The sequence below is a fragment of the Trachurus japonicus genome, chromosome 4, assembly GCF_045865225.1.
Source record: "Trachurus japonicus isolate A0001 chromosome 4, Traja_1.0".
Taxonomy (NCBI): Eukaryota; Metazoa; Chordata; class Actinopteri; order Carangiformes; family Carangidae; genus Trachurus; species Trachurus japonicus.
The window spans coordinates 12,559,347-12,585,564 of record NC_140910.1 but is presented as its reverse complement, the minus strand read 5'-3'; the positions used below and the strand labels follow the sequence as shown (position 1 = coordinate 12,585,564).

At 44.4% G+C, this 26,218-nt stretch overlaps 1 protein-coding gene across 4 annotated transcripts; it reads left to right on the top strand.

Annotated features, from left to right (window-relative positions):
• Nucleotides 1–2,963: 2,963 nt before the first annotated feature.
• Nucleotides 2,964–26,218, top strand: zbtb7a (zinc finger and BTB domain containing 7a). Of its 4 annotated transcripts, none has more exons than XM_085774027.1 (4): nt 2,964–3,163; nt 13,178–13,741; nt 14,789–15,687; nt 17,865–26,218. In XM_085774027.1, exons 2-4 carry the CDS (start codon nt 13,256–13,258, stop codon nt 18,298–18,300), a joined length of 1,821 nt encoding a protein of 606 aa, XP_085630153.1. In that variant the 5' UTR covers nt 2,964–3,163; nt 13,178–13,255; the 3' UTR covers nt 18,301–26,218. The 4 variants fall into 4 exon arrangements, with proteins under 4 accessions (XP_085630153.1, XP_085630156.1, XP_085630154.1 ...); XM_085774030.1 differs by having other exon boundaries at nt 2,991–3,163; nt 13,182–13,741; XM_085774028.1 differs by lacking the exon at nt 2,964–3,163 and adding an exon at nt 4,262–4,422.

Below are 26,218 nucleotides of genomic sequence, written 5' to 3'. Positions count from 1 at the left end.
CTGTAATTTGTTATTCATGATGTCTCCTGATATCCACTGTCATTACTTTAAAGTTCATATTTAACATATTAGACCACTAGAATACAAATGTCATGTGATTTCTGATATAGGCTATTGATACAGTGGGCCATAGCCACCGTCCTCCGTTTTTCCTGGTACTTTCAAGTTGATTTTTAGTGGCAGGTGTGGAGGGGTACACATTAGTAGACGGAGAAAATAAAAACATTTAAAATTGTCCCAGAAAACGTGACCTTAGTGGCCTGGTTATGTTGTGACTTCTCCATCGCTTTCATACTAGATAACCTACCTGAACGACTGTACTCGTTTCTGATTGGCCGGTTAAGGTAACGTTCCAGTTCCAGGGAGCGTGTCACCATGGCAACTGTGCTAAGCTTGATTGGACCAGTTACACCTGTCCTGACCGCCCACGCCGTTTGGCCATAGACTGTAAAAAGTTTTGGCAGGTGAATCACGAGTTGAATGCAGAGTGGTAAGTGGCTTCATATTTTGTCACATTAAAGATCTGTCGACCTTAACTACTAACGTTACCTAAACTTAACGCCATTTCAGCTAAATAACTGGTGGTTTGTTACCGTTAGCTGTGCAAACACAGCAGAGTGGTGCTGCTAAGTTACAGTTTGTAGGCTAGTTTGGTTCAAATCATAGACACATGTGATTCAAATCGCCACAGTTTTCTTGCAACTTCTTAAGTTGGTGGTCGCTAAACGGTTAACATCTGACCCCAGCCTTTATTAGGCCTACAACCCACACACATTTTTCACATTTACAAACTGGTTAGGCTTTTGTTGGCAACGCTGGACGGTGACCAGGTACAATTGGTAAGTACTTTACTTAAACAATTTTGAGGTAATTGTACACGGAGTATTTCCATTTTCTTTGACTGTTTTATACTCCTTACCCACCACATTTCAGGGGGGGATATTGTACTTTCCACTCCACCACATTTATTTGACAGCTTCAGTTACTAGTTACTGTTATTGTTAGACAGTGGTTTCCTTTGGCTTCTGACGTCTTACATAAAGTAGAGAGTAGTCTGAGTCACATTCAAAAGTCTTTGAGTTATTACCAGCTCTGCCAAATAGGGATTTTCATCCCTAAACCTCTCATATGGTTCCATTTTGATGTATATTCAAATTATCCAATATCCCACTGAAAATAATGATGAGAGAAAAAGTCAAAAACCTAGATTAGATTTATGTATCTGAACTTTACTTTCCCATTACTCAGCTTATGACTGTAATTTATCTGGTTTCCCTCAACATAAAACTCTATAGAAAGTAGTTAAAACAACCCCCGCCTCACTGCAGTCGAGTGAGTAAAACTTAATTATAGAGCACTATCCTAAACCTGAGTTACAAGATCATGTAAAGCAAAATGAAACAAAAAAAGTAACATGCTACACTCTGATGTGTCAGTGTTAATCATACAATATACAATAATGTAATAATGACACTTAGTAAGTAGAGTGCCGGTATTTCATGCTGGACTACTTGAAATGGATTATGCATTATTCTATAATATATTACTATACCTCCTCTGCCGCTGTTTGTCAGTTGGTAAAGCAGCAAATTCAGAGATTCTACTTCTGCCTCCTTTTTTAGCTAAATTTAATATATCACCATTCAGACTGTAATGACAAACACAGATTTGATGTTGGGTGTCTGGAGTTGGAGAGGACCAATTTATGTTGGACTGAAGGGCGACACTGCCATAAAAGTGTCTGACATCATTTCAGACTGCCATGGGCCGACAACAAATAATTCTGACTGTGGGTAATTAGGGCAAAACTGAATAGAAGGCAGCTTGTGTAAATATTATGTATTTATGTGAAAGTGCATCTTTGGCTGTTTTCATTTCACTTTGGCTACAACTTATCCACATGCATCCTCTTCACTTAGCATTGCAAATTATAGCAAGTGTTGGCACCGAATGTCCAAAGGCTTCAATTCACGTGTATTTTGTAGATTTAAAAGCTTTAACCCTCAGATGCTCCAGGAGAGTGCTGAATACTGCCCTCTAGGCAGAGGTAGTGTCACTGCCTCTCCGTGCCAAAAAGCCCCATGGTTCATTTGCAAGGTTATCTGTGCAGTGCCAAGTCAGTGTCAAGCCCTCATGCACTATGGGACACACCTCCTCTGAGACTGACGAAAGGCAGCTATTTACAGGCAGAAACACTGAAACCCAATTTCAAATGTGTGCCTGAGATATATAAGACTTAAAAGTGCAGTCAGAGGTGCGCTGAGATGGTTTATGGTGCAACAGAATCGTATAATACATCTTGTGCTCCATCCCACTCTGTGGCACAATGGCTGGCTTGCATTCACTGAGGGGGTGTGCGGTGGGCGGTTGGAAGTGGCGCAACATCAAGTGCATGAGCTGTAAATTTACACATGGGAACTTGCCATTCCCAACCGTGGATAAGACACTTTTCGACTTAGTAATGTCTTCACTGATGCCTCACCTGTTGGAGCTTGGCAGGTATTATGTGGAGAGACTGGGCAGAGCCAGAGAGCGTTTCGAGGGGGTTGCTGGCAGCCCCTACTGTATGTGCTGGAATGTGCCATGGCTTGCTTTTGGGGTGGGACACCATGACCTCAGGCAATAGGATGGGTGGGTGTGACTTGACTCACACAGAAAAGCAAAGGAGTACGAGAGATGTGGCATGTGAGAAAAGACAAGAGTTGTGACTCTGTTTTACCTTAAACCACACATTTGAGCGCCCAGAGAGGGAAACACTGGCCGCCATTCATGGCTTAAACCACACAGTGGGAAGGCATGGGTTAATGATTTGTGTCATCTCTGATTGAGTTTATGACTTTGACAACTGTCCACTTTTGAGCGCAAAGAAATTTCCACTTTACTTTTGTCTCACAGAGGGAGGAGGGAGCGACAGAGGGGGAATGCTGTTTCTTTAAGAGAGAGGGAGAGAGAGTGAGTGAGAGAGGGAGAGAGAGAGAGAAAGGGAGGGACCTCTTTGCCCTCCAGAAACCAGGAAGGGAATTGAGTTGATCTGCTGCTGCTTGGTTAGCGCATACGGGGCTTTAAGCTGCACAACAGTGAGAGGGAGAGAGAGAGAGCTCCGGAGAGGAGGAGAGGAGAGGGCTGAGCTAACCCACAATAAGCACCACCACGGCCATCGCAGGTGAGCTAAAGGCACCCTGCCACCCCCCCGCTGGCTGCCCCGGGCCTGTCGACCAGAGGGGAGCAGGGCAGAGGAGGAGAGGAAAGAGGGAGGAATGAGGGAGGGGGACAGAAAGGAGAGCAGGGTGGGGGGGTTGGCCGGAGAGGAGAGGAGAGGAGAGGTGGGTCGCAGCAGTAGTCCCCAGTCAAGGTTCCTCTTTTTTCTTTTTTTTTAATCCTCCTAAAGTACTTCCTCTGTACTGCTCTTTACCTCTGGGGAATCTTGAGATAAAGTTTATAGGATGTGTTCAAGGCATTAACTTTTCAGGCAGGTGGAAGCACTTAGAGGAGGAGAGGAGGAGGGGGGTGGGGTGGGGGGGGTGGGGGCTCTCGAGAGAGAGGGTGGGGGGTACTCAACGAGGGGAAGGAGGAACCAAAAATAATTCTACTGGACAAGGTACAGGCAATCGCAACAACTTTACTTTTCGGGACAGTGGCAATTGAATTGCTCAGCGCGGGGGCAAGTTGGGTGCTGTGTGCGCAGGGCATGTTGTAGTTGCATTGGACTGTTTGGAATAGGAATAACTCATAATTTAGGTCAGGAGTTTTAAGTGTGTCTGAAATGTCACTTGAGTGCGAGCTGATGAAACAATCCACCTCTGATGTTTGCTTAACGCTGTGACAGTTGAGACTGAAATGCTTTTTGTTTTTTCTTCTTCATACGAAGCTCGGCCCTGTTTGATGGCTGGTCTGTACTTTAATACCTGGCAGCCTGCTAGCAACATACTGTAGTGTATAATTCAGCCCTGAGTGCTTACGTTAGAGCAGGCTTGGAGATAGTGGGGGTGGCGAGGGCAGCAAGAGCTGGGACTCGTAGTCCACAGCAGGGATTGCAAAGCAGGTCAAATGGGGTTTCAGGACTCTATATCCCAGAGTGCCTTGCCCTTGGCCATCCAGGAAAGGGAACAGCCGCCAGCCTATCCCGACGAGGAGGTGTGGTGAGTGAGCAGCAGCTGAGCCAATGAGAGCAGGGGATGCAGAGCAGAGTTGTGGGCTGAAAATAGAGGGGGGTGGTGGTGGTGGGGAGAGTGGAGGGGTGGTGGGGGGAGGGTGAGGGGGGGGTAGGTGTCTGTTTGTGTGGGATCAGGCAAGGGCTTGCCTGTATGACTAGGGCCACTCGCAAGTTTCCTGTCTGTTAAAGCTGTAGCCCTGCCCAGAGACGTAGGCAGCAGAGCTGGCTGACAGGCAGATAGGGCCCGGGAAACATTTTCTGCCTATTTGGTAAGCATGCCAAAAACATCCACACACACATACACACGCGCACTCTATGTGTTTGGACTGTGACTGAAAGGAGAAGAGGGGCAAGAAGAGGAATTAAATACCATAACATGTTGTGTGTATGTATGTGTGTGTGTGTGTGTGTGTGTGTGAAGGAGAATGACAGAGATGGGGCTCGATGGAGTTCAGAGTTCTTGACCCACTTGCAGATAAAGGAGGGAATGGCAAATAGGTCAGTGCTGAGTGTAAGGTGCCGCACAGGACACTGCTCTGAGAAATAGTTGTTGTCTTCAAGTTTGTATCCGCATCAGGCTAACTTTCTAACTATTGGCATGCGAGCTCATTGTGCATCAGTGTTGTTTCCATCCTATTAAGGAACAGCATTCTTTTATGCTTTCATCTACTACTGTGATTAAATGGCACCGCTGCTGCTATTATTAGTGGAGTGGAAGATGAAGACAGTTGCACATCCTGTATTGCTGCTTCTTTAGGGTGTTGAAGTAATTCCACAAAAACCACCGCAACGAATGTTTTCTAGGCCGGGGCACAGCAACCATGCTGATATCTGACAGTACAGGTAGCATGTTGAGTAATAGTTTATTTGAAAAAACCACAGTAAGTGACGTCCGTTCTTGCTAATGGGTTAGCTATGCAACACATATTGAGACAGCTGGATTTCACTGTTTGATTAAGCTGCCTAAGCAATGTCTATGCAATATTGAGATATAACTCAAAGCTCTGTGCTATGCTGGAGAACCTGTGTGCTTGCTGATTGATTTCAGTTTTCCTCTGCTAGTCACACTGGTCAATCTCATGTCATCTTTTTCTCTGAGCCCGCTACCCCCGCTACCCCCCCTCCCCAAGCATCTTGTTAAGAGCAGATTCTAATCTCGCCTGTCATGTCCTGCTTGCTTGTGGCCCGCGGTTTAAAGACTTCACAGGAACCCTAACTGCCTTGCCCGATAACCAGATGCATAATTTTTGGCTTTCCATACTTGTTGAACCCGTTTTTTTAAATGTGTGGGCATGGAGAGGGTACAAGAAGAGCACAGTACATGAAGACGCCCAAGTGCTGGGAAAGTGTGTGGAATGCTTCTTGGAAGGCGGCACCAAGCAGCGTTGATGACATTTATTTTTTTAGTTGAATGTCTTGGAAAATATTAGTTACAGTAAATATTGTCCTGGTGTTGACTCCTGTGACACTTAGCTAGGTAGAAGTATGGAGGAAAATATGGTGAGTTCAAGTAAATTCCAGCAAGAGGTTAAACTAGGACGCTATATGTGTTTTTGTGTGTGAGTGTGTGCTTGTGCGTCTGTGTTACCAACAATAGACTCAAGGGGAATTGCAGGGGACTTCAGTGGCTGTGGGCAGGTCCAAGACACCACCCATCAATTTGGCGGTGAGGCTGAATACAGTTTGATATTCCTGTATGTTTGTGCCTACACCACTATGGCCTGAAACTAGCAGGTTCAGACAGACTGAGAAGACAGGTTGCGTGATGTCGCCGTGGCAGTTTGAGGCTTTATTTTAGAGTTAAATGTTGGCTGCATACAATATACTACATGTAACAGTCATTATGCTTGAGCAAAGTTGTTTTTGATGTGGTGAAATTATGTATTGTGGCCAATACAGTGGGAAACTGAAGAGTTTCTATGCTGCTCTTCTGTTTCTTCATGTTTATGTGTTATGTGTATCATATTTATGTACTGTTTAAATACTTGAATGGGCCTCTTCCTTGGCGAATGCAGCTTCACGTCCCCCTAATGTTTGGTTCTCCTGGTCAGCTGCTCAGTATACCACAGCTCCCAGCCTGACTAGGCAGACAGACAGACCCCTCTCTGTTGTTTTTCTGTTGTTGTGCTGAAGTCTAGGGGGAGTAAAGGGGCTTCTTCTGTTCTCTTCTGGGACATTTATTATGGAGAGGCCAACACAACCTGATCAAATTAAAGTGGGAGAGTAAGAGGCTGGGATGTTTTTCAGGGTGGGGGTAAAACTAGACTTGAATTTTCACACATTTGGAGTGAGATGATGACGTTCGGTGATTTGTGAGGGTTCTTAGATTTTTAATATACTGTAAAAACATGAATCACATGAAGGGGTAGTTTTATGTCGGCTGTAAAATGTATTGTTACATTGACTGTAAGGACTTTACAGAAACCAGAGGCTTCTTTTAATTAAGCAGAGAGGCGAGCTGATCAGGAGGGGGATATGTGACCAATATGACACTGTCTGCATGTTGATTTAGCGAATTGGTCCGGGATGAAACAGAAGAGACGATGGGTGGGTTGCATTATAGGATGGCGAGACACAGGAGGGTGGGTGGGTCCGCGCTGCTTTGCCTCCTCAGCAGTGGAAAGGGGAAGTGGGTGGTGTGGTGGGTACTGTGCAGCAGAGAGTCTGAGACAGAGATGGAGCAATGATGAGATGAGAGCGACAGATGAGAGGAAGAGAGAGGGTCAGACAGTAGGGACAGAGAGAGCAAGCAAGCAGAGAGCTGGTCATCTGATAACAGAGCGGGTTCTGTTACACGCCTGCCACAGACTCACAGGAAGTCCTCTTTCCCTGCTGGGCTGCGCATGCACAGAGCGGCGCAGCCCGGACACGTCGGGCCTGCGGACCCACCAACTGACCAGCTTAGTTTCTGCTGGACACCGCCGCCGCCGCCGCGTCAGGGTTGTACTGCTCTTTCTCAGGCCATGTGATAGGTGTCATTATACTTCCTGGTTGGCAGCATGGTACTGTCAGAGCATGTTACTCAAGCTAAAAGGAACTCAGGCGGTGGATGTGGTTTTATTACATTGCAGCTTGAGAAGGGCTACTGTCCCGAAACATGTGTTATGACGCTCATGACTTTACACTGAAATACCCACCAAAGGACAAATGTACAGAGTAGTGCTGTAAATAGTTGTTGTGGTTAATGTTGTTTCAATACTCTTATCTCCTGAAGAACTAACATTATGAACGAATGAATGGATATGTCACCATATTGTTGTTTTCTGCAGTGATCAGATTATCAGAATAAAGAAACACCCCTAAAATTCAATACTAGGTCAAATAAATTCACATACAGTCAAAATCATCAGTGATCCGTTTTTGTTGAGGCTACTGTTGCAGTTGTCTGTGTGCTGTCTCAACTCTTTTGTGAATTGTGTGGTGTACTTGTGAGATCAGACTCTCTCTCTATCATATTATAATTATGATGTCTGTCTGCCTCACACATATGAAGCGGCAAATATTAAAGTGTGCAGTCTAATACAACATAGACTACAAACTCAACAAATAACTTCAGTATTTAATCACCATGTTTCTTTAAATGTTTCAAAAACAATTTAAGAGGTGTAAGTTTTACATGATGAGTAATTCACAGCTGTTGTACACGATTGAATGTCAATGTTGCCTTTTCTCTGGGCGCTTTACTTATAGGAGTAGCTGGCTACACTTTCACATTTCCTGGTTCTTAACTGCTGGGCAGCAGAAAATCATACCTTTATATGGACATCATAAAACCCCCTGCCAGCTTCCTCACTTTAAACTTATGGGCGGTCACCTTTCCTCTTATTATTGAAGCAGGTTACACCAGGTAACTGAATGAGATCTGAGAGTTTATCATTGACATCTGAGCCGGATTCTTAGGCCACCATGCACTCTGGAGTTATGAGTGAGCTTGTAGGTTTAACGCCCTGCCTCGCCCACTACCTTTTGACTGGCTTTGTGTCTGTGTTTTGGCAGCACTTCCTGGTTAGTTTCTAGTGAAAACTGCCAGGCTTAGACCAGCCCTTACAACTTCAGTTTTATCAGTCACTTGCCCTCTTCCTGCTTCGCTCCTAATATGACAAATCAGGTTTCCTTTCACTATGGCAGCAGTGAGTCACTTGGCCATGGCACTTATTCAAAATCCACTTGTCCTAGGAACTGCCACCCCCTCCCCATTCTGATTATCTTGGAATATCCTCTTGGTCCAACCTTGAACCCTCTTGGCCTAAGGAAAGTGATTCCCTTGCCGCAGGGCGGGCTAGGCAGGCTTGTTGTCTTAGAGGCCAGTTGAGATAGAGACTGAAATGAGGACAAGATAGGAAAAAGAGAGATGATAGAAAGAAAAAAAAAGCCAGAGAAGCACAGACAAGAGAAAAGGGCCAACCACATGCGTCAATTCCCTTTGAAAATACTGGAAATAATACTGGAAGAATGCTATGTCAAAAATGTAACATGCAGAAAAAATGAATATGTGAGTATTGGGGGCGGGACTAGATAAGCTTTTGCTTCTCCCGCTTTCCCTTTCGGTCATGTGTATTGTATTAATTGGATTGAGATGATGTGTGATGATGATGACTAATTGACATGCCCGAAATGAACCAAATAAATAAATAAATAAATATAAAAAAATTGCAGTTTTTTGCTGCAGTTTTTTTTTTTTTTTGCTCTCTGATCTTATACAAACCTTTGTGGTGGTTTAATACTCTGATAGCGAACTCGCTACTGCATGTATAAAACCTTCCCTGATTAAAATTGGGAGGAACTTGATAGAATTGTTCTCTTGTAAAGGCAATAAGCTAATAACACTTCACAAGGTGTTTGTGATAAAAAATTAACAACTGCTCTGTATTTCAGTACTAAAAGGTGGCCCATCTGTGCTCCATTACCATTTATGGTTCAAGGGATCAATGATTTAGTTATATTTGCTCTCATTGCTCACTCTTAAAGTTGGGTTGCTCAGTGGTTTTGAATGATGCGTTATTTTTGTGAACCAATCACTTTTTTGCACGCTCAGGAAACCAGCAACTGAACGTTTTGAATAGGTGACCAAAGGGAAGACACTAGCTGTCTTTAAAGTTCAGTCCCACCAAAAGGCTCCCCACAATGGGAGTTTAGACTGGAATAGCTGATATTACTTTTTTGATAGGCTAGTTTAGTCTTATTTGATAGTTATGCTCTTCACTTTATCCTTACCTTGAGTTTGTCAGAACCTTGCAAAATGTGGTTGTTTACAGTTTGTAAAAAAGTGCCGGTAAGCAATTTATTTTCATGTCTATCTAAGAAACATCTGAGGTTGCACAGGGTTAACAGTTTGTTCCTTTGTATTTAGGAATGACTGGTATGTGTCAGGCAAAGACAGAGATACTTTGAGAGTGGAAATTTGCAGTCCTTCCGTAGATGATACGTATCAGAGAAAATAAAAGTACTTTGCTAACTAAAACCACAGCCTGTTGTCAACGTGTTTGACTCTGAATGACAAGCTTATTGGGTGTGACTGTCTTGGCATAGATATTAAGAACACACATGCAGCATAGTTAACAGAAGAAACGGCGAGGCTGAAGACTGCTGTCGGTTGTGTTGTCCCTGAAACCTAACTTTGATATCTGCTCTGGCCGTGCGTAGATATCCAGGAGGGGGGTAGAAGCGAGGTTGCGTATGAGATGGAGGTGATGAGGGCGGAGATGGGATGGGTAGGTCCTGTGTTAAAGCGGTTGTTTGACTTGCAAAGCAGGCCCGGGTGCTTGCAGGCTGGGCATTGAAAGAAGGCCCTTCCATGGAAGAGGAACGCCAGGGACACGGACAGCTGCCGCGCTGCTTTGTGCTGGGCTGCGGGCCTTGTCACCCACAGGCATGAATTAGTGATAAGGAATGTTTCAAGCCATGAGGAGGTGTCAGGATCAGGTTTGTTGCGCTGTGTTTCCTCTTTCTTAGTACTCTTAGGCAAGTTGTTTGGGGACAGGTGGCTCCTGCATGTAGAGTAGTCCCTCCATGCTTCGTTGGCACCGAATCAAGTTTGTGTGTGTGCGTGTTTTATCTCCTCTCAGCTCAGCGTCTTTACCCACAAAGCCGTGACCCAGGGTCAGCTGGGTATGTCCCGGGGATAACGCACACCGCACAAGCTTGCAGCGTTGCCCGGTCTATAATGCAGGTGCTGTGTGTCTGTTCGCAAGAAAGCAGGTTGGCTTGGGTCTGGATGGGCTCACCGAGATCTATTTCCACCTGTGAAGGACATGACCTGTAGCCGTGTGTTTGCCCTTTCCCTCGCTCTTTCATACATCTCCACTGCACTCCACTCTCTCCCTCTCCCTTCCCTGTGCCATATCTCTTTGTCTTTGCCCTGCCCTCTCTCAGCATATTCAGATGATGGGTTGGATAATAAAATTTGCTCATGCCATGTCCGACAGTCCGTTTTCATCAGAGCTTTGTGAAAGACAGTGGTTGTAGTGACTCTGCAGTCTGGTCAGCTGCCCATCAAAACTGAATTGAGTTATGGGAGACGTAAGATGCAGTGGAGGTGTTTTTGCAGTTCATCAAGCAATGTGTCTGAATGTACAAACTTTTATTTGAGTGATCTCTTAATCAAAAAGCTTTAACCTAAACTAAAACAATTATTAACCAGTTTAGAAGATCACGACAAGTCGGAGCAAACGTCTGCCTGCCGTTCCCTCCCTTTGAAAAGGCTTTACCTACTGTAACCCTGACATGTTACCAGATCTCAAGGTGTGGAGGAAGATAGGCGTCGCTTTCTACAGGGGAGAGAAAAGGAAAGGTGAACACAGGTAAACTGGTAGGACAGAGAAGAGGCAGCCAGGTTAGTCAGGTTTGTTAGTGGGGGGTAGTGTGGAACATACCAGGAGGGCAGGTCTGCAGGAGTGTCATTAGAATGCTCTGTACACTGTACATATCTGCAACCCCTTGCCCTGCCCTCCCCCTCTCCCTTAACCTCACCCCCTGCTGGGTCTCCCTGGCAGATGGAGAGGGAGGGGGGTGGAGTGGTGGAGTGGTGGAGTGGGCCAATGTCCTATATGTGTGTTTCTGTGCATGTTTCATGTGTTATCGATGGCTGTGTGATGCGACAGGTCCCAGTAGCTTGTGTGTGAGTGTGTTAATAGAGAAATCGAGGATGGCTTGTTCTGCTGAAACCCCGCTCCGACTGTGCAGGCTTCAGTCGATCATTTTAATCTCCCCCCACACGTGAGCGAGGGGACAGCCTTCCCTGAAACTTGGCACACAGTACAGGGTGGGGTAACCAGCTCAGACCGGATTGACAACCTCCCTTTTTAATACTGTTCTCTCGCTGCTTGTTGCGTGTCCTCTTCCTCCTCCCGTGGAGTTCTTCCACAGGGTCTGCTCTTGCAGCCCCCCCCCCACCTCTTCTCCCCCCTCCCCTCCCCTCTCTCCTCCCTGGCTCTCAACTGACACAAGCTGCACAGCCCAGCTCCCAGCATGCACTCTGATCCCCACTGCCCTCTGCCTATCTGTCCTCCACGACCTCTTACATGGTTCCTTGTGTGATGCACACAACCGTGGATAGTTGGCGAATTCACCACAAAACCTGCACTCAGCCACCATCACTGCACACACACAGATATACTGCATAAATATCTTCACGATGGAATTCACCCACTCGTTGTGTTTGAGCTGGCAACGAGCCTGGCCAAATGTCACTCTTCATTCACTGCCATCAGAAACTAAATTATTACACGTTGTCACTCCTGTGCTGTTGTTCGATTTTGTAGTAAATTTATAAATGTGTCAGTAAATTTGCTTTAAAATCAATTACAAATGTTAAGTGGTGTGTTGTGTTACTTTAGACTCTCAGGGCTTCTGGATCCCGTGACAAGGAGTGAAATGTTTGAGTTGGTAGTTTTGGCTGCCATTTTTTGGCTCCTAATACGAGCTACTGCTTTCAAAACAGATTTATCAAGCGTTCAACACATGTGGCAAATGTAAAGCATTCTCTTTGGAGCTCAGATCAGGCACTCATGGAGCACAAAATGACTTTATTAACTTTAACAAATTGGTGTGAAAAATCCGTAGACAAGTTTTTGCATTGCCAAGATTTTAATGAATAAAGATGACTTGTTAGAGTGAATCATTTCATTTGGAGACTCTGGAAAAGTTAGTGTTTACCACAACTGGGATGACTGGGAGTATTTCAGGAGCATGGAACGATGAAGATGAAGATCTAAACCATTGATATGACATGTCTGCTGTTTCCTCCTCCTTCTTCTTCGTTGGTGTATTTATGAACGCGAAACTTGTGAAACGTGTTCTCAAACATGGCGGCGCAAGATGGCGACACTCTCTAAAGCAAGACCCTTGCTATATGTATACAATAATAATTATAAGGCTACGAAAACCAAACAAATTCGATTTTATAGCGATTATACGCTTACACAAATAGGTAGTATATTCAGATTTTGCCAATAAACCTGGACAAATATTACACACTGGACCTTTAAAGGGACAACGAGGAGTTTTGGAAAAGCTAAGCGTTTTCACACTACATTTATGAGCCTCCGCGCACCGTGAAATTCTTTGACCGGTGCAAGACAGACTCATGTTTTCATTCATCAAGAATTAAAGTCAGAGGTTGGAAGACGATCACATACCGTCGTAGTTCCCACCATAAACGGCGATTCGGCTGCGTTTTTCTCATGACTCACCACGAAACCGAAAGTAAAGAAACGCTGGTCGGCTCGACCAGCATTTCCGCCACCACTAATAATAACTAAATAACGATAGAGACAAAACAATATATTTATCGAAAATGGACCCATTAACAAGTGTGGGTAACGTAGATTCATCCACATTAACGTGAGACTTTTTTATAACCAAATAGAAACTCCTCGTTGTCCCTCTAAAGATTTTAAGTTTCAACTATGCACTCTGACTGTGATGAATGAATTGATCACTATTCCACTCTCTTTCTATGCCCACGTAAGAATGTCTTGACCGATCTTTTATTTTCATCTTTGTCTTTTCTCTTTTCCCCCTCAGACAGGCAGACGGACAGACGGCAGGACGGATACACGGGTGGGGGCTGTGCTAGGCGGCTCGGCGGCAGGCTGGTGGAAGATGTCGTCAGGAGCCGGTGGGAGGGGAGGAAGGCGGCTCAGGGGGACAGCAAGCAGTGGGGGTGGAGGAGGAAGAGGAGGGGCGGGAGAAGCCGAGGAAGGCCCCGTGGGGATCCCTTTCCCTGAGCACAGCGCAGACATCCTGGGCAGCCTGAACAAGCAGCGGCTCAGCGGCCTGCTGTGCGACGTGCTCCTGGTCACTCAGGACAGGGAATTCCCAGCTCACCGCTCCGTCCTGGCCTCCTGCAGCTCCTACTTCCACAAGCTCTTCACATCAGGGGCCGCCGCTGACCAACAGAACATCTACAACATTGACTTTGTGGCAGCAGAGGCTCTGGGAGCGTTGCTGGACTTTGCCTACACAGCCACATTGACAGTCAGTCACAGCAGCGTGGCTGACATCCTCGCCGCTGCACACCTCCTGGAAATCTCACCTGTCCAGGACGTCTGTACACATCTGCTGGACACCAAAGTGCTCTCCCCGCCGGTACAAGATCATTATTGAACTTAAATGTGTTAGATTTGAATTTAAGCTTCAACTTCAGATTTGATCTGCTCTGCTTTTATGAGTTAGTGACACCATAAGCAACCAATTTTAAGTGTATAATTAATTTATAGTTAAACAAAGACCATCTTATGTACAGTAAAGTTCAAGTGCTGCGGAACTGGAATAACTTTTTTCAAATCTAGTTCTCCTGGTTCGGCCACTTAGGGAATGATGCGTCCGGTCATCATACCATCCCCTTCATTAAATAGTCAGCATAGTCAAGCTTACATCATGGCCTTTATCAGTCTCTCTCACTATGCCAAACACACGCCCACAGCCTTGGGGTTAGTTCAGCACTTACTCATTCCGAGCCAATAGCGTATGTGGAAGGACAGCATGCTCTTTCACAGACCACAGACACAGCATATCACAGCTACACTTCAACACGATCAAGTCTAGCTGTGATATGCTGTGTCTGAATACGTTTTTTTTTTCTACATCATGTGATGAATTACAGCCGTGCTTCAGTGTCATGGTCACATCCTACAGGACATGTTAAAAACCCTTTCACAGGCTCTAATGTCGAAGAGTCCCAACCGGTATCACAACAGTTTGTGGCCCTATACTTTAACACAAGTTCACTCAACAACCTATTAAGAGTTGGTAAATGTGTCAGTGAAAACATGCATATGTGGTTTTGTGCTGCTGTACTGTTTTTTATACACACAGCAGTTAGCAGTGTGTTTTGCTAATTAGTTTTCATTTCTCATTGCGCATGCATTTACCCAAGAGCACACTGGGTCCCTGGGTATGCATCCAGGATACCCAGACAGCAATCTGCCCCCACTGATAGTTGTAAATGGAGGTCCTCCTAGTCAGCCTTCCCCTTAACTGACGTAACTTAGAGAATTTGATTTTCTGATGTACTTTTTTCTGTGCTTTCCTTCTGTACTTGTGTCCTCTTCTATTGCTGTCTCTTTTCCCCCTGCACAAACTTACATGGACTTTAACTTTCTGTTTCACTCACTCTCTTTGTTCACCACCTAGGCGGGCAATGAGCGAAGAGATGAAGATGAAGATGAGGAGGGAAAGGGCAGAGGGGGCAAGGAGCAGGGGAACCGGGTCCGGGCCCGGGAGTACCTGGAGTACTTCCAGAGAGGGGCGCACTGGAGCAGCAGCTGCAGCACGCCAGAGCTCAGGGACCTGCCTACACACCTGCACTTTAACCACGGCAACGGCCCCAGCAATGGGGCTCCAGGTGGCCCCGGTGAGTACTACTCCCCCTTGGCCCTCGCCTTGGCCCAGGCCCCCACCCAGGAGCCGGAGGAAGAGGATGAGGATGAAGAGGAAGAGGAGGATGGGGAGGCAATGCAGGGGAACGGAGCAGGCCTGGGGTCGGCTTATTACCCACCATCCCAAAACGGGCACTTCTACCTCCCCCCTGAGTCTAGGCAGCAGGAGACAGAAATGGAGGACGCAGGTAGGGAGGTGATGGTGAGGGAGAGGGAAAGGGGTTCAGCCAGTGCCCTTCTGCAGCAGATGATGGACTCCATCGGGAGGCAAAAGGAGCACTCGACGACCGGGGAGGAGCAGGGAGATGGGGACGACCCAGACATGGAATTTTACTTGAATTATTTTAACAGCACGCAGCACGAGGATACAGCTTCTGCTGCTATGACACAGGGAGTGCCACAGCTCTGGTTATCACGGGGCAGCACAGGCCAAGACAGAGTTAGAGGGGAAAGGGTTGCTGGAGAGAGAGGCAGTGGGGGTGGAGGAGGAGGAGGAGGAAGTGGAGGAGAGAGGAAGATGCGCTCCAAGGCCTTCCAGAAGTGCCCCATATGCTCCAAGGTCATTCAAGGAGCCGGCAAGCTACCCCGCCACATCCGAACGCACACGGGAGAGAAACCCTATGAATGCGCCATCTGCAAAGTGCGCTTTACCAGGTAAGCCCAATTAATGAAGTGACTACCCCGTGTCACATGTACTAATAGTCTTGGACTTGGCACTGTGGACAAACCACCCAGCACTGGGGAAACACCACAAAGCCAGGAGCAGGAGGAGTATTAGCACTAACCACCTTAGCTTTGCATTAAGAAGGCAGCAGTTTGTGAATCTAAATGTTTATCTTGTTCATGGGCTGACCGAGTCCTCACAAGGTTTTTCACAATGTCATTGTAGCCAAATGCTAATCAAAATGTCATATAGAGTATTCCAGCTCAGAGAGAGGGGTTAGATGGTTATAAAACCATGGTTTTATTATGACAACCTTCATAGCAAAGTCCTGGAATTTTAGCATAGGGGTCCTATAAAAGAAGGCCGTGCCATGGCAGTGTTATCTTGTGGAGGGCTGCTATAAAGTGCTGTGCTCTGATACAGAGGGGGATCACAGGTCCTGAATGGTGCTCTATGTGCTCCAATGCAGTAATTTGAACTTTTGATCTCTGGTTATGTTGATTATTGCCCACGGCAGGTTAGTTACACCCCCCACCCCCACCCCCCCTCCTCTCTGTCACTCCTTTACCTCTCTAATGAAATCTGCCATGTGCCGCTCGGATAAATATGGCTAGTCCACAGCAGGGGAGTTGAGTGCACATGGTTTTCCTGTATTTAGGAGTCCTGCATTTTCCTTGAAATCATTCCTTTAATTAATTAATCAGTGGACTGGTGCTGGAAATAGATGCAGTGGGCTAGAAATACCTAGAAACTCTGCTGGCATGGCAGGTAAGGAAGACCAATCTGAACTTGCCTTCTAGCTAAATTCGACCGGCAGTGGGAAGGGGGTATTGTAATCTTAATCCTGTTTGATCAGGGTTAAGAGTGTGCCTCGCACGGTAATAAATCACTCCTGTCCTTTAAATAATTCACCTCTGTCAGTATGCCACTTTGTTCCACGGCTTCAGCCAGTGTGTGCGTGTTTGTGTGTTCATGTGTCTGTTTCTCCTCACCTATTATATACATGTGCATTTCTTTGTTTTCATTTTTATATTTGGGGCAGAGTTTGTACAGACGCATTAGGGCTGCAGTGGGTTTATTTGTTTGCTTGTATGGCAGCTCATCTACTTAGATGGCAAGTGTATGTCTTTGTGTGTGTTCAAATGGAGTTGTCGTAACTAGACTTGTTTATTTAGAAGCCCTCTGCCCTGGATGTAGAAGGGTTAGACGATTTAAGAGCTTGGGAGCTAGAGAGATAGTAAGGGCAAGAGGGGGGAGGGAGGGAGTGAAGGAGGGAGGGAGGGACAAGAGTCAGATAAAGACTAAGGCAGGCTGATAAAGTTTAGTGGGCGGTGTATCAGCACAAAGTAAAAATTGTTCCAGGATGTAATATGATGACGTTAGATTTAGAGTCAAGTCATACTTTGGTCTTATGCTGACCAGAGAGTAATTGTTGTAAAACTCAAATTATTGAAAACTAAGTTTTTCAAACTGATTTGTGTAGAAGTGACACCTACTCTTATACAAAATTTAATTAAAATATAGCTCATGGGCATAAACCTAGGCCACAAAATTGATGACGTTTTACAGCCTCATCTATATTTCAGCTTGACTCAACAATAAATGTCAAGTTTTCAAAATGATTTTGGAATTGTTCTTCTGCACAGGACACTTAAATCTTAATTTTCTAGTGACAATAAACTAGCATTTTTTTTGGAATATATCTGTTTATTATGGTGTCCTCAAAGAAAAGTTAACAGAAATCATAAAAATACTGAGTGACACGATGAACATTGAGCTTTCTTGTCAGTCCACACTTGTGCTCTTGTGTGCAGTTACACAGATAAAGATGTAAAGTTTATGGCTTCTCCTTAGTTGGTATGGCTGCACTCAGAATAAATCTATTGGATGGGATCCAAACGATGGCTCTTAAACAGAAACTAAAGCCATCCAAAGTTTATTAAGCGGGCCACTGGTACATGTGAGAATTAAACATATATTTTGAGTTAATTGTGTATTTTGTCCATGATATTACATAGCCTCTGATTAGTAAGTGACCCTGAAAAGAAAACCTGAAGCCTGCAATGTATACATTCAAGTGGGTGTGAGTCAATTCTCTTTTTCATTTGAATTTTTCACTCTGTGTATTGATTCTGATTCAGATCTTGTTTATTTTTCTCCCTCCCAGGCAGGACAAGCTCAAGGTTCATATGCGGAAGCATACAGGAGAGAAGCCTTACCTGTGTACGCAATGTGGAGCTGCCTTTGCTCATAACTACGACCTGAAGAACCACATGCGTGTACACACCGGCCTGCGTCCCTATCAGTGCTCAAGCTGCTTTAAGACTTTTGTGCGCTCGGATCACCTTCACCGCCACCTCAAGAAGGACGGCTGCAACGGTATCCCCTCTCGGCGAGGCCGAAAGCCCCGGGTGCGAGAGCCGGGGCTCCTTGAACCCCCCTTGGGCCTGCTGACCCCCAGCCCCGACACAGGCCCTGTTCCTCGTACCATCAGGGGGCGGCGGCGTTCTGAGGCAACCTCAGCAGCCGAGATGGGAGCGGGTGCTGGAGCCCATGCACACAGTCCTCAGCTGCAGGAGTTGGCAGGGGAGGCAGGGCCCTGAGACTGCAGGGGCAAAAAGGACACTGCTGGACACCATAGTCACTCTGCACTGCCTGTGAGACAGGCCAGTGAACAGAGGAAAAGAAACACGCAAAGGCAAACTTTAAAAAAAAAAAAAAATGAAACAACTAACTATTCCTCTATAAACCAAATCAGGGTGTCACAAAAATCTAATCTTTATATTTCTTTCTCCTTTTATTTTAGGAAACAGATTGACTTGCAGGCACTTGAGTCGGTTTATCTGTTAAAGAGCAAAGAACGCTTCAAATCATACACCCATGACGTCCACTTTCTGGGCCATTTCTTTCTTTATAATAATAGGGGTTTTATACATTGGCATATGTGCTTGGGCAAATGTATGATAGATACAAAGAAACTCTGAGCAACTATGCAGTTGATTTAGATTTTTATTGGTTTTGTCCTCACAGCCTTCAAGCTCTAAGCAAGGTGTCTGTCAAGCACCTTCTGGCTGCTGTACGGGTGAAGCGAGGACAAATCCTCCCAGTGAAAACAACTCTTTTTCTATTCTTTTGCAGGTCTGAAATGTACAGTTACCATAGAAACAACATTGCCACAATATGGCATATGCAAGGAAAACACACCACAATTTTGATGCAACAGTTTTTTTCTCACTAAATGTTCCAGAAAGATTCAGACAAGGGTTTGATTGAAGTGTTACTTACTCTATAAAATGCATTTTAAGAATCTATGGTTTGTCTTATTGAAAAAACAAATTCATGTTGAGTCAAATCCACTTTAATGGGGGCTCGTCAATTGCAGGACTAGGGAAAAAGAGGGGCGGAGGGTTTGTGTTTTTAAAGCACTACCATTGTCAATGTATGTGTTGGCTTTACTACATTGCCTCATATCCCTCATGACTCTGCAATTTCAGCATTTCTGTTTCCCTTATGATTTTGTCTTAAATTTTTTGTTGTTGTTTCTTTTTGTTGACTGCTTCGGGTACTTGACACTTTATAATTGTATACATGTATATACAGCAGGTGGTGATATGACATTGGTCCCCTCTTAATGCTGAGGTGTACTTACCAATCGGGTTTTTTCCTCTTAGGCTTGATGTCATATTTCTCACGGGAGTGAAACTTGTGGGTGAACGAAAAAAACTGTATGAATGTTTAATGAAACAAAAAAAAAAACATTGAATCACCCATTTGTCCTAAACTTAACACTTGACATGTATAGTTCCTGCCCAAAGGACGAGGAGGTTGATTGAATGAATGTGCTTAACTTTGTGCAGTTTTTCGGAATCTGTCCTTGTGTGACAAGGCGCGGGTAGCATTTAACCAATCGCAGGTTAAAGGAATGGCAGGGAGCCTGAGCGAGAGAGTGACAAAGAGTACGAAGAAGAGATAGACGAGCACCTTTTTTTTCTATGTTTGCACAGCTTTACTAAAGATATCCAACAGAGCGATAGAGGTATATTTAAAGGAAGTAGGCTGGTGTTGAGGAGGGAGTGAGAGGAGGTTTATGTATCATGTATATTCCAATCGTTTTGCCCGAGGGACCACACAACCGTGAGGCAACCTGTATGATGAAGAGAGCAATAAATACCTGTCGAAGTTGGGAGGCCAAATAGGAGTGCAGCTGCAGCTGGTCGATGGGGGGAGGGGAACAAGGGAAGGGGAGGGGGATCTCACAATGTCTGTTGCATTCCAAAAAATAATCTCCCCCAGCTCAGCCACGTTTCCAGGCAGGAGGGGATCAAATCAGGCCTTTTCTCTCCCTCTCTCTCCCTCTGTAGTCCTCTAATGCCCCCGAACCAGCCTGGAGGGGATATTATTATATTAGAGTCTGGTGTTACTGTGGGGAGGACGCCTGGTGCTGGCAGTTTAGTGTGTGCGAGTGTGTTTACATGTACGCGTGTTTGTGTGCATGTGTGTGCATGGCAGCCAGGGTCCCTCTGGCCACATCATCACTGTGAGAGTCTGCCACAGCCTGTTCAAACATGCACCCTGAGCTGCCAGCCCCAATGCACTTTCTCTGTCTCTGACACACACACACACACACTCATGCTCATTGAGTCCAAGTATTCTGTAGAGAAGGGGAGAACACCAGGGCTGACAAATCTGTTTAAGTATTGTCAGTGACTCCATACATCTGGATTTGTTAGTCTTAAGATATCCAAGTTGTGTTTTGTACTCCAAATCCAATGTTATTTTCCGAGGAAGCACATTGAGCCTTGGAATCAAGAGGAAAACATGCATATAATTTAGCCCCCACCACCAGCACCACCACCACCACCGCCGCCATGATTTCTACAGTACTTCTGTAGTTCAACTTCAAGTCCCTTTTGCACGTTAATTGGAAAGAGCCAGGTTATGAATGCACTTTGTTACTGAGGAGGGCACTTTTGTCAACAAAACGGGTACTTTGAAACAAACCAGTTGGGAATGAGATCAGTCCTTCCTTTCTTCTGTCCATGGTGGTGAAGTAGAAGCTCCTTCGCTGGTTTTGTTCAGGTTTTGATGACATGCTGCCAAAAAGAAAAGAAAAAGATCAAACCAGAAACATGCATGTGAGTCCACATTGGGGGAAAAAAGAAGCTAGGTTCAGATACAGACAATTTGGACATTGTGATATTAAAAAAAAAAATACAAATTTGATCCATGTAACTGATTGCACTTGAAGTTTGTTGTTGAAAGAAAGCTAGTGAATTGTCTTATGCCTTAATGTTAAGAGAAAGAGGAGAAAAGGAGGAGACAGATGAATAAGAAAGGGCAGTGTGTGTGTGTGTGTGTGTGTGTCTGTGCGCGCGCGCGCATGTACGTGTGTGTTTGTGTGTACATGTGCGTGCACATTTCTTGTGTGCACAAGCATGCATTGCTGGCTGGCAGGCTGGAGGGTCTCAGGACAAGCTTGGATAAACAAACTTCGTGTCTACCCCATCTGTTCACCAGCTACTCTCATAACTACACATGTTCTCTGAGGAACCACAGTGATAATAGGTCCACGGTACCACAGAAGCAAAACTACCATATTGTTAAACAACTCACTGGACAGTTGCTTGTTTACTTCACGGCTCTCTTGGTGCAGATTTGCATAAACTCTTCGTTTACTCTTGTTGGTCATTGTTAGGGGCTGGCTAGGTTTTGAGAGTACACGTTTCTATTTTTGCTTCCCTGCTATGATAAAGATGGGGTTTAGTATTGCACAGTTTGATTTCTAGAGGCAGACCAATGTGAGATGGGTATATCCACCTGGTTTGTGATCTTTATGTATAGTGGTACTGAGTGTGTACTCCTTACTTCCATTTTGTCTTGATGTGGCAGAATTCTTACCTGTTGAGACCTGTGAGCCATGTTTTGCTGGACCTCAATATTTCCCAAACGTCTTATGTTGTTTGTTGATTAACCAAAGCTTTTTGCCCTCAATCTTGGTCTACTGTGGACGAGAGGTTTTGAAAGTATGTCTATAATTTATCCAGACTGGGCCTCCCTGACAAAGCCACACACATATGCCCTCCTCTTGAATACATATGCAGAAAGGTGTGTGGAATCATACAGATCTTTACTTGAGTTTGCTTTCTGTCGCTCTTTGTATCCTTGTGGACAATAGAATCAGAGGTTTAAGGATGTATAGTTCTTTTCTGTCTGTCTACACTCATGTTTCTTAAAATAATGTTGTGCTACAGCTATTTTTTTTTCTAACAATTTTACATGGCTGAGCGTGTGTGTTTGTGCATGTATGCGTATGTATGTGTTGGGGTGGGGGTCTTGGTTCTGGGTTGCTGTGCCAGGAGGGTGGGGTAAATGGGTGCTTGGGTGGGGTTATGGATATAAAGCCTGATAGCACTGGAAATGGTGCTTTAGCTGAGAGAGCAAAAGTTTGCACTAATGTTAAATGTCCTTGTCCTGCTTATGGGAGAAGGGCAGGAGACCTCAGAAAGGCCTGCGAGTTTCCATGAGCACAGAGCAGTGTGGTTAATACTCAATGGTCTCATAAAGAGTCCATCCAACCCCTCCATAGAAATAATCATGTACAGTACATTAAAAAATACACAGACGTCCAACAACAACAACAACAACAACAACAACAACAGATACCAAAGGAGAAAAAATGGCTTGCATTCAAGTCATTGGACATTTTATGCTACTAATCTAATGTTGGATTAATGGAGTTTTACTGTTGAACCCGAAGGCTCTTGAAAAGAGATTCTGGATGTAACTTCTGATGGAAACTGGTGTGAAAACAGCAAATTATATTTGCTCTTAAAAATATTCCAAATAAACATTTAGGCACTTAAAAAGTAGCAAAGCCTTTTTTCGAAAAACATTCAGAGCATTTGAGTTGGTCTTGATCAGATGGCTGAGATGAACTGTGTGCAGGTGCCAGCGATACTGATTCCAATTCTCTTTCAATTTAGAGATGGGATTTTATCAACATTTGTTTCATGTTCAATGACCTAATGAAAACCTATTGTTTGACACTGTTATTTTGATCATTGCTGAATTGGATGATTTCAGTTTAATTTAAAAAATGAATTTAAATGTTCTCTAATTGAAGCAGACTGCGACTCTGTGGCCGTGCCTGAGCAGAACTAAGCTTATTGTTTTATTATTCCAGACAGCCGTAATGTGCAGTGTGGGGCTGAGGCTCACTCCCACCAGGTGGACAATGCAACATCATGAGCCTCAGTGTGCCTTAAGTGGGCAGAGACTGACAAGACTCACCTTTTCCCTTTGGTTTGTTATTCTGTTCTTGTTTTCTGCCCATATCTTAAGACCAAATTGTAAAAGCCAATTGAATTCGCTCTGAAATTGATCACAAAGCTGTTTTATTCCTTAGCCTACTTGAATTAATTCATAATAATGTCTCTGTACTAGCCACTAAATCAGAGCCACGTCTCTATCAGCCTCTATGGCTCCATAGCTGGTGTTATGGAGCCTCAGCCCCAGACCAAGGTCACTCAGACACAGGCTACACTGAGACAGTCTCTGAACTTCATTGTTTAAGTGTTTTCAAAAATTGACCTTGATGTGTTTTTTTTTCAATGCTGTTATCAAAGATTTTTGGTGAATCTATCTTAGAAGGCCATACAACAAGACGACCAACAACTATGATAACAATAACTGTAAATAATCAACCGAAGCAGGACGGGGTGACTGTTATTACGGCGATTCGTGACGGCAGAAGGGGGACTGTATGCTTTGCTTCGTCATTTTGCTGCACACCTGATTTTTATTTTTTTTGTGTGTGTGTTTTCCATTAGGCTGTTGATGCACAGCAAGCTGAGCGCAGCATATGCAGTACGGCACTATGCGCAGCGTGGCTCTGGCACTTGCACAGACAGCCCTGGGTCCTTCAGAGAGGCAGCCTGCTGTCTGTTGGCTGCTCTCAGCCAAGTGGGGACAGTTTGCACTTGGAGTTTTTCTCAGTCTCTGGGGATACAAAGGTTGGCATACAGGGAGGGGGATTAAATACGGGTGGTAGGGGAAGGCTGGATGTTGATTTCAGGGATGAGGTTGGAAAACCCAGATGATGGACTGTTTGCTGAGCAATGGTTCAGTGCTGGTCCTTTAAGCTGGTAGGAATCGCATGGCCACAAATGATAAGAATTGTAATGCAAAGGAGGTCACCACAGATTTCACACTGTTGAGCTGCAACAAGGAGAAAGTTGCTGATCTCTTTTGTCTCTATGTAAGTACTTCTCAGGTGGAAATACACTGCTATGCATTGGTTTCAATGTCTGCTCAGTTTGTGGTTATGTCTGATCATCCCCCAAGTTACTTCTCTGTCTTTGCCTTTGTTGTTCATACCAATATTTAACATAATAGTTCCCTGAAAGATGAAAGCAGGAGCAGTTCCCTCATTGTAAAGTTATTAAAGTGAAATGTATAATTCTCCATCTAATATTGATCCAGTGAATTGTTTGTTGGAGGGAAGGAAGCCACTGGAGATTCAGTCTTATTAGTCAGACTGTAACATTTTTGAAAGGAGATGGGTTTGGAAAAGCACAGAGGCGGGGAGGTGTATGTTCTCTTACTTTCTTCTCCCCTCGCTCTTCCTCTCTCTGGACTCACAGTCTACATCTTTGCTGCCGACTGGCCTTTGATCAAAGATCACACACCCTCAGCAGGGGAATCAGCAGGAGAGCAAGAGAGGGAGAGAGGATTGGATAATGTCTGGAGGAAGACACAGTTTCGGTTTTCAGTCACTTAAACCAGTTTTAGGATACATTCCATAACTTCATACTGTGATTTCCACTTTGGAGTTTTTGGCCAGGTGTTAACGATGTGAGCTGGAGACAGCAGGAGGAAATGGTCAACATTTTGCAGTTGGCTGTTCTTAGTCTGTCTGTGTAGCGTCACTGTCCCTCTTCTTTGTGGCAGACAGACATGCGGACAGACAGTTCAAAAGGCCCCTAGTGTACCGCTATCCAACTGCCTTTTTTCAGCTTCTGCGATTGTAACAAAAGCACTTTGCGAAAGGCCATCCTGAATTTTGTGTGCTTTTATTTTAAAGTTATCACTATTGTTATTAATTTGTTGCTCCTGTCAATGTTTTTTTTTGTTGTTCTCTCATTGCAAATTATTATTTAAATGCAAAAAATTATATGATGAAAATGAAAAAAAAAAAAAAAGACTTGAATATTTGGTATCTGAATTGAAGGTGGTTTGAGCTGCCACATCAAATGAACACAAACAAACACATCTCTGTTATACTACCACCGTACCTGTTATATGCAGCTTATTGCATAGTCACACAATGATAGGAGGGGGATACAGGACGGATCTCTCCCTACCTGCTCTCTGCTTACTGTCTCAGATCTTGTTGGGATAAAGGTCATTTGAGCTCATTTTGGGAGACTCCTTTTTCTTGAAAAAGAAATCTGTATAACAGTTGAAAAGCTTTCTGAGAAGGCTAGCTGTGCTGAATGTTAAACATGCAGTGTTGTATCCACTGCAGAATCTCTTTGTCTTCAATAACGCCCTGTCTGTGCAGTTAAAGGCTGGATCTGGTATCCATATAGAGCTTAAATGATTAAGAATGATGTATGAAATGGCCAAATGACCATCATGCACTTTTGCAAATCAGAATGGGGAAAGGAAAATTGGCCTTAACATCTATGTTAAATCACGATTATTGCAGTAGAGTGAAAAGAATAATATTCAATAAATCTCTAGTTCAGTAAATGGTTAAACTTGGATGAGAAAGAAATAGGCTACTATTTATAATAGATTGATTGGTAACTGTGATTATTATGATTCTTAAGAGGTTTTTTCTGATGTATATTTAAAAATGGCGGCATATACACTATGTCTCAATCCTCCAATCTGGATGTTGAATTGTAAATGCACACAGAGTCACCAGAACCAGAAAACTGTTGCTCCACTTCCCTCAGTGAGCTCAAACTTCTATGCATGTTGGACCCCCACCCCACACTCCCCCTCCCCTCCCGCACTCTGTGTATCACAACAAGTGCATCCCAAAGGCAGAATTGACCTGCTGTGAATTCACTAATTGAACAGAGTTTGGCCATAAAGTGCAACATCATCCGGCGTTTCAGCAGAGTGCAGCAGCCGTTTTCTCTCCCACATGATTCCGTGTGGATTTACTTTTTAAAATAATCCCTTTCTCATCACAAAGATTTTTTCTCAGCATAGCAGTCTGTCAGTCCATATCTGTGGGAAGCTGCAGGGGGTTGGGGTGGGTTGGGGGTTAGAGGAGTATAGGTGATTTTTTTTTTTTTGAGAATTTGCACTTTTTGGTGACGAAAAGAAATTGTATTGTATATGAGACCACTAAATCCACACAGTCTAAACCATATAATTCCATTTTGTGTCATTTTTCTTTGTTCTGTTCTTCTTCTTCTTTTTTTTTAATATATCCAAAAGTGTCTGGCATCTGGTTGTCTGGTTTAAAGAATATAAAATCTTTCTATTAAAAACAATGGTTGCAAA